At 32.9% G+C, this 8,802-nt stretch overlaps 2 protein-coding genes and 1 long non-coding RNA gene across 3 annotated transcripts in view; 1 reads left to right on the top strand and 2 right to left on the bottom strand.

Moving 5' to 3' along the window:
• LOC124437985 overlaps positions 1-8,802 on the bottom strand; it is a 92,259-nt gene that overhangs the window by 18,953 nt on the left and 64,504 nt on the right. The window lies entirely within an intron of this gene.
• LOC124438006 lies at positions 1,669-2,067 on the top strand. Its single transcript, XR_006945945.1, has 3 exons — positions 1,669-1,742; positions 1,862-1,960; positions 2,026-2,067. It is a non-coding gene; the product is annotated as an uncharacterized LOC124438006 (long non-coding RNA).
• On the bottom strand, positions 2,903-3,496 carry LOC124437986. The gene is made up of 2 exons (XM_046987993.1): positions 3,137-3,496; positions 2,903-3,030 (listed from the first exon to the last, which is right to left on the bottom strand). Exons 1-2 carry the CDS (start codon positions 3,442-3,444, stop codon positions 3,009-3,011), a joined length of 330 nt encoding a protein of 109 aa, XP_046843949.1. The 5' UTR covers positions 3,445-3,496; the 3' UTR covers positions 2,903-3,008.

Below are 8,802 nucleotides of genomic sequence, written 5' to 3'. Positions count from 1 at the left end.
GTAAAGTATTTACTTTATCCTAATGTTATATAATAGATTTGACTATGTTCTCGTGGAGTTTTAAGAAAACATATATTAAAGAATAATTTTCTACTTCTTTCCAGCAACACAGTAAATACCTTTGCATTGACGCGAGAAAAGAGAGGATCATAGCTGAGCCATCAAAAACACAATGGGTGACAAAAACTGGTCTACATGATCTTCCATTTAATGTTAAACTAAAGCATTCACGAAACAATGTACGACCAAACAAACATATGATAAAAAAAGTGAGCATGTATTTTCATTTACACTACGATACTCTTCAGTATTAAGAATGACAGGTCGATCACGGTTTGTCTCAGAAAACGATAATCAATCATTGGTTATTGATGATTGATGATAGATGCTTGATTACACATTTAAGTGTAGTGTACAAAGAAAAGTTAAAAACAAACGACAAACCCGATTGCTAACTACAAAATAACATTTCTGTTTTGTTTTCTTTAGACGACCAACCCCAACAGTCATTGCAAGTTGAAAACAAGACTAGCAATAGAATATGTTCGTAGTCTTCTCCCGGATAAACCACCATAAGACTGTCCCGTATCTCGACAAAATAGTTTGAGAAAAAATGGACCGTTGAAGTCTCTTTTTTTCAGGCCTACGAGGCCAACTCTTCGCAAAAGGTTTTTTTTCAGCTGAAACTTTACTACAGTGAGTTCGCTGTAACTTAAAACTTGTAACGAGGAAAAGCCAACTGAAAATTACACTGTATGCTAAAAAGACAATACAATAAGAAAATATGACAAAAAAATATTCAAGCAAAAATTTTTCTTACATTGGAATGTAAATTTTCAAACGGTGTCAGACAGTGTTTGCCTTTTTTTGTCATTTCAGCGGATTTAAAGATCTGTTTTTTCGAAGAAAAAAGAAACTTGAATATCCAGTTTTATAAAAAATATTGTGTCTATAACTCGCATTTTTACTTTTTACAGAGCGATTGTTATTTTCGTCAATTTGATAGTGCTTAAAATACTAAATGGTTTTCATCTCGATATCAATAATTGAATATCCTTAAAGACTTTGATATGTTTTAAAGAAAAACCGCAGCTTAAGAGCAGATCAACGTAATAATACTTTTGCACTGAGGATGATGTAGAATTGAAATAAATATAATTCAAAAGATTTTCTTCGTGAAGATAAAAATGACTAGTAAAATGAAATCACCTGAGGTCAAACTTAAGATCTAGGATCCGAAAAAATACAAATTGTTTATAAACACACGAGAAACACGAGTGATGACGAATGATGAAGACAAATATTTTTTAGGCTTCAATTTTTGGCTTCAGTTATCATTCCAGTTATTTAAATATTGAGCTCACAGTGAACAATACGTTAGCCATAAAAAAAAGGTATGTTTTACTTTTTTCAGGAAAACAGCTGAACAGAGAGGAAGTGAACGAATTGACAGCCACAGCTTGTTATTTGTTCATACTTCGTGAAAATAGACAGAAACACTTTTTGAATCATACAAGGTATCCATTATAGTTTATATGAAGAACAACATAAAATTCTAAAAATAATTTAAACCAACTTTCATGTTTTATCGTGTATTTTATGTTTCAAAAGTTTATTTTCGACCATTTTGCCATATCCTACAACTTTCCATTTATCAGGACAAAAGCAGGTGGACGCTTTTTGTGCTGGTAAATGATGAGAAATACAAAGTGAACGTTGATCGAAATGTCGATAGTTATCTGGTACGTTTTCTTCCAAGGTGCATTTTATGATTTATGTCACGAATGAATTTCTTATTTGTGCACTTCTAGTCTTAAGAAAATTTTTAGTCTTATGTATGTTTTTGTTCTTTAAATGTCAGATGAATATCGACGGAACTTTTGTGAAATTCCATTCCTCGTCTAACCTTGCATCAAATCTTGTAGAAGCAACAATAAATGAGAAAAAGGTCTTTGTACAGGTAATTTGTTGTCGCATTAATTTGCAGGTAAATTTATCGTTTACATCTAATGTAATAATTTTTAGAGTTTGTCAAAAAATGGTCAAAATATCAAACTTCAACATTATGGATCAAAGGTATGAATGACTTTCAAAATTAAGGTATTACGTTGAATAAAAACTGTCAATTTAATTCATGGTATTTTTTAACGCGAGTCTTGCTAAGCGAAAGTTCTAATTATTATTTTCAAACCTTTTATCATCCATTGTAAGTTTGATATCATCGTGATGAATGAAACTCAGAATGATTACTCACGAAATATGAAAGAAAAACCAAAGGTATCGATTTTATGGTTTACATAGCTATTTATACCTTCAATTTTATACATTTTCTTTTTTATTGAATTAAACTAAAGATAATAGTATCAATTATCCCAGTACTTAAAGGATAAAATATTCTTTTCCTAATTTTTTTGTAAATTTTCATTTTCATATATAAATCATACACTATACAACGCCATTGTTTACAATAAATTCAAAAGGATAGTTTCCTTCTTCATCCCTTTTCAACCCCAATTTCATTTCATCATTTTTGATGCTAACCCAAGGCATGAGGTCATTTTTAAATGCCTTTCCAATATTTCCATGTCTGTCAATGGCAATTCCTCCTGCGCGTCCGTCAAGTCTTTCTTGAACTAAATTCACAGCACTCTGTACAGCTCTCTTTTATGAAAAAAATAAACAAAAGTTAAAACAAAAAAGGGAAAAAGGTTAAAATTGTATTGTTGAAATTTAATTTTATAAATTTCTTATTGGACAGTGTTTTATCACGATATCAAAAAACAACAGCAGTTGACCAGACTTTGAACACTGTAATAGAAATGTTAGAAACAATGAAAAAAAATTTGAATATTTTGCATTACTTGGGCAGTTCCTGCTTCCATGTCAAATACAACTTGTCTTGCAAAGTTCAATTTTATCAATTTCTCTCCATGACCAGTTGCTGCAGCTGCTTTTTATCATTTGCATATCCACCACAACCAACTAATGCAGTGTCACTAACACGACCTTTAAGTTTGCCGGCCATACCTCCTAAAATAATGATTAATTATGAATATGATGACATGTAGGTGATGTAGAACTGAATTCATGTATGATTTTTTATTATATAAATACGACCTGTATATTTAGTCATTACCTGTTGACGTTGCACATGCCACTTGCCATCTCTATCAATCGCAACAGCACATGCACAATCGCAAGTGTCAACTTCTTCAGGTCTAATTTCAGGCGCATCAGCAGGAAAAGTCCTCCCTCCATAAAATATCTCACATAAGCCTTGTGATATTTATGTGGAAGACATCTCTGTCCATTTAACAATTCATTCGGTTCGCACCAATCCAATCCATGATGCTGAGCAAATCTCAGAGCACTATCACCATAAAGAGCACTATCACCATAAAGAGCACTATCACCATAAAGAGCACATTGTGGTGTTTTTTCCATTATTTTTCGAGCAAGACAAACTGGATTTTTGAAATTTCGACCAGAAATTACAGCACCTACAGTAAACAGAAAAGAATTAAAAAGCTTTTTACACTGATTACTCACAATTTTAAGAGTACCAAGTTTATTCTCGAGTGACATCATGCGATTTGCTTCGTACAAAATGTAAACACCATGTATCATGTTTGCCAATTTCTAATGAAGATGCAGCGGGAAATACATTCTGGTTTTATTTGTTATCAAAAAAATTCAAAGTTAAAGTATCACAAATGGATTTTAACCTGTTTTTAAAGTGTGTCCATCCATAATCATTGCATCACATTCAACTTCTCCTTCACTGTTCAATGGAGATCCACGACCTATCATTAATAAGTCACTGCTCTCTAAAATACTAACTGCCTTTTCAACAGCATCAACAGCAGTGCCACCATTCTGAAGCGATAAAAATAATCATAATGTTAAACGCAGTTAATAAAATTTCTGGCAAAATTTTTAAAACGACTTACTTACCGTTAAGACTGCATATCCCTCTGGCTGATTCTTTCAGTTTTTCAAGGTATTCATTACTGATATGTTCTTTAATACGGTTGCTATAGACTCCTCCCATGACAATAATTGCGGGGGCTCCATCGAAATCTTAAAAAATTACCCATTATTAAATTTGATGCGTCACTTTAAAGCTGAGCGATTTATAAAATTGTATGCATGATGTTGTTTGCTGATGACATAGATGAATATGCAAAAAGTAAATTTTTTCCTGATTCATGCACATCCCAAAGTAAAGTTTTTCCTTTTTGTCTTAGGAGAAATAAAAGTCTGTTTAGGAGAAATAAAAGTTGAAAATTCCCGTGCGCACTTTTTTCTTACCACATTTGAGAAAATTGATAATTGATACTAAGACAACTTATCAAAATTTTACTCTATATTTGGGTTGACTAAAATTGTTTAAGGTTATGTGATTATTTCTTGATGAAAGCAGCAGAAAATAATCCCTCACTCTCAGACACCTCGAGTGAGGCATTCTTAGAATAATCATGGAAAATATCTTGATGTACATAACTGCGTGTAACTCTTAGACATTAAATATTGAGTTCACTGGGCTTTAATTAGCGGCTGACGCCAAAAAAATGGATTTGTTCCATTACCGCTGAGATTTACCGAAATTGACTGCTTTTCCGAATTTTGCTCAATTTTTCTTTCCCCCCTTGAGAAAGAGTGAGGAAAAAGCATGTGTTTTTGGCATATTTAGCAAGCAATTTTATGATGAAAATCACTTTAAAAACATAAATTTCATAAAAGCGAGTCTACTGTGGTTGCCAGTTGTCGGCTTCTACGACGGATGCCTTTTTTAACTATTGACGAACGAGCTATTTGTTGGAAACATATGAATGCAGATGTGCGCGTCGTAACTGTCGTTTAATGATTTGCTCGATCAAAGTTTGTAGTCTGCACGAAATAAAATGTATCAAATTTTATCTCAACGGATCACGAGAGAAATGTTAGCTCATTTATTCTCATTAGTTTTTCCTTTTTTCATGTGATGGCCTTTTTCACAACAATTGTAGGATTTGTTTTTGTACATGCATCTCGCGTTTCGTAAATGAATAATGAAAAAAAATATTGTATACAAATTGTGAGAACCTTTGAGAGTTTTGTGGTCTTCTGAACAAGAACTACATCAAATACTTGTCAAGTTGTAGCATATTTGATTTCGTTGTCATGATTGTGAAATGACAAAAATGCAAATAATTGGTGACAGAAGATTTACTGGAGTCTCCCCAGAAATTCAAAATGATCTTATCAGCTGTCTTGATTCAATTATTGAAGATGAAATCAGAAAGGAAATAAATGATTGCACATTTATGAGTATTCAGGTTGATGAAGCATCTGATGTGTCCACCAAAGAGCAGCTAAGTGTTATTGCTTGGTTTGACAAAGCAAGTGAAATTATTGAGAGGCAATTAGGATTTGTGGATGTAAGTATGAACAAAAATGCCACAGCATTATCACAAGTTGTCAAAGATAAACTTGGTGAGTGTTCTAATATAAAAGAAAAATTGGTTTTGCAAACATATGATAGTGCTTCTGTCATGTCTGGCCATATCAATGGTGTTCAAGCATTGGTTCGACAAGAGTATCCTTTTGCCTATTTTGTTCATTGTGCAGCTCTTAGTTTGAACCTTGCCGGTCAGCCTCATCAATTTCTCCTGTTAAAATCTTTTTCATTAATATAGGTGCATTTAGCACATTTACAAGCAATGCTTTGCCCAAAAGAAAAGCTTTTCTTACATCAAACAACCTTGAGTTTCCTGCCCCTGGTGAAACAAGATGGTATTATCGCTCTAGATTAATCAATGTATTGCGCAAAACTATGACAAAGTGACACGTACACAGCATTAGTTTGTTGTTACATAGCTATTTACCGTTAAGATCAGGGTAATCAATAACAGCTTCGCTTTTCTTTCCCTTGCCTTCTTCAAGTTTTACAGGATATGCACTGTCTAAAAAAATGTTTGCAACGGCAATATACAGAATTCAAAACATACATGCATTAAGTACAATAAATGAAGAGGAGAACTAGAGTGAAAATAACAAATATAGTGTCATAGACCGCTAATTTATAGCTTGGCCATCGAAAATAAAAACTCATTTCTGTGTCTTACTTGGAAAATGTTCCTTTAGAACAGGTCTTGTCTTCCATTCACTCAATCTTATGGTTCTGTGAACTAAAAGAGGCAGTTCCTTAAAAAGTCGAAGAAAATACTCTTGATAGTTTCCATCTTTAACACATGATGACAGTTGTGGACGAGGTTTATCATGCCAATGCTGGCGAACGTTTCGTAAAAATCTTAGGCAACCTAACCATGTAGAGTCGGATACTTTATTGAAATGATTAAAGAATTCAGGATCGATACGGTCCATCCAATCTATTGAAAGATTCAACTGCTCACGAAGATTTGAGGGAAGAGAATGTGGAGATGATGTCTTTATTTCTGGTTCATTCCCAACATCACACAGAAAATCGAAATTCTCCTTATCGGTTTGTAGATAAGGGTGTTTTAACGCTTCGTTGGCCAATGGTCTGTCTTCCGGTCTTAGCTGTAGCATCCACGATAAAAGGTCTTTGAGCGTGGCATCCTTGATTTCGTCCAAGCCAACTGGGTTTCCTTTTAAAATGTTGTCCAGTCTATGCCGTTCAATTCCAAAAGGATGTTTCCCCTTTGTTGCAACATAATAAGCCACCATTCCGGCATTCTATTTTCAATAAAAAATGGAGTTAATTTATTTGTTAGTTGCAAAAAATACAAGTTCAGTTCGAAAAAAATCAGAATGTTCTCCAATTAAGAATCGTAGCCACAAATTTTTTAGAGCAATCTAAATGAGAGACATACAATAAGGCAATAACAACAATTCATTATCATACATATACATATTTTTATATTTTATACAGTACAATTTGTATTTCGCCACTATATGACTGTACAATTAAGGTAAACAAAAATTTTATTTAAAAGTGATAAAGATATCAGTGGCAGTGATAATGATATCCCTACCAAATACAACATTCAAATGCAAACACAACATTGACCTGTAGTTGGACCTCTATTTCTACTTCATGAACTTACCATAATGTCAGACTCTTTTTTGTAACGAACTTTATTAATTGTATCATCTGATGCGTCATATGACTCTGGAGCTATCCAACCTTTAGCTCCTCTTTGTATGCTTCGATGTGTCGAAGTTTCATTTAATAATTTTCGACTTATACCAAAGTCAGCGATTAAAAAATTTCCATCCACATCTCGAAGAACGTTTGATGGTCTTAAATCCCGATGAAGAATAGGACACGGACCACTGTGAAGATCAACTAAACCTTTTAAAATCTGAATAAGAATTTAGGAAGTGCTTTTGAAGATCTTGCAAAGTAGAAGATTTCACATAACTCTCTAACGATTCTTCACACAAATCTAATATCAAATACAAATAATCTGTGCCTGGTTCTTCTTCAAGATACCAATAATTCACAACATAATTTGAACGCTTTGCATTCAACTCATTCAAAATATCTTTTTCTCGTTTGGCTAACTCCGTGCAGCTATCTCGAAGCAATCGTTTTACAGCTTTTCCGTAACCATCTTTTCCGAGTCCAAGGTAAACACGAGTTCCATCACTTCCTTTACCAAGCAAAAACTCTTCAGAACAAATAACCCATACACCATTTACAAGTTTAACTTTTCTTGGATTTTTCTGCCCATATTCCTCCATCATTCTGAACTTTTGCTGATGCATTATTGATTTATCATAACATTTCCATGGTCGAGACAGCAATTCTTCAATTAAAAAGTAAAGTAGACTATTTAGAAAGGAATAAATCAATATATCAAGAAGCAATTTAATTTTCTAATTACACGCACATCAAGAAAATGTGGCTATTAGACAAGATTTGAAATACCTACACCGCTTTGCCCGTTAAGGTGAACTAAATTTTATATTTAGCTACTAAATAATAACATAATAGTATAACAACATGTTTGCCTTTGTTTCAGTTTTTTGTATTAACAGCGTATTTCCTGCTCCCAAACACACAGATGAGAGATATTTAGTTCAAAAGACGTTGAGGGACGTTTAGACTGAATGTTCCTCATAAAAGTTATCAACACCTTGTTTCCACACTTAATTTACTCTCGTTAACTTTAGAAATGGCGTCAGCTCGCTTTCTGATTTTTCCACTGCTAAATAATTTTCAATTCTTGTGAATGGAAAAGTTAATGTCAGGATCTTTCCCTTTAAATGCGGAAACATTGAGATTGAAAAATCAAAGATGAAAGCATCTGTCGAGGTGAAAAGAGTTCGGAGAATTAAAGAACCTAATGTTTTTAAGGTTACCTTCTGAAAAGCTTGAGTTTTTGACCAGAATTATTGGCTTTTATTGGCTATCAATAATCAAATAATATGTTTTAAAAGGATGTTTTCAACAATATTCTATTTAAATTCATTTGTGTACGTGTAACGTATACATGCAACTGACACGTTGATCATGATGGTTTTCACATTTCACTTTTAGCATCATAGCCAGTTTTCACTTTCTATACATATTGATCAAATTTCTATGATAACAAAGTTTGTTGGCTACATATAACGATACCTTTTAAAATTAATTTATTAGGTTATAAATTATTGTTTGTATTTAGCGTTGAAAAACATTGAAATGTTTGGGCAAATGTTTTTTAACAAAATTCTTTTGCTTACCAGGTTTTGATGTGGAAGGCGAAACACCAATCATGTCTTTACTGTTATTATCATCTAATAGATAAATCAAATTAATTTTTTGCAATGCAATTAAATAACATTACAGCA

Source organism: Xenia sp. Carnegie-2017, unplaced genomic scaffold (assembly GCF_021976095.1).
Source record: "Xenia sp. Carnegie-2017 unplaced genomic scaffold, XeniaSp_v1 HiC_scaffold_19, whole genome shotgun sequence".
Lineage (NCBI taxonomy): Eukaryota > Metazoa > Cnidaria > Anthozoa > Malacalcyonacea > Xeniidae > Xenia > Xenia sp. Carnegie-2017.
Note: the sequence above shows the minus strand (reverse complement) of the source record. Positions and strands in the feature narration are given on the sequence as shown.

Excerpts from the sequence above, each read along its gene's own strand:
- LOC124437986 (XM_046987993.1), bottom strand. The coding sequence starts at position 3,444 with ATGGAAAAAACACCACAATGTGCTCTTTATGGTGATAGTGCTCTTTAT. Across the intron at positions 3,031-3,136 it reads GGCATGTGCAACGTCAACAG|GAGGTATGGCCGGCAAACTT; the intron begins GTAATGACTAAA and ends TCATTATTTTAG.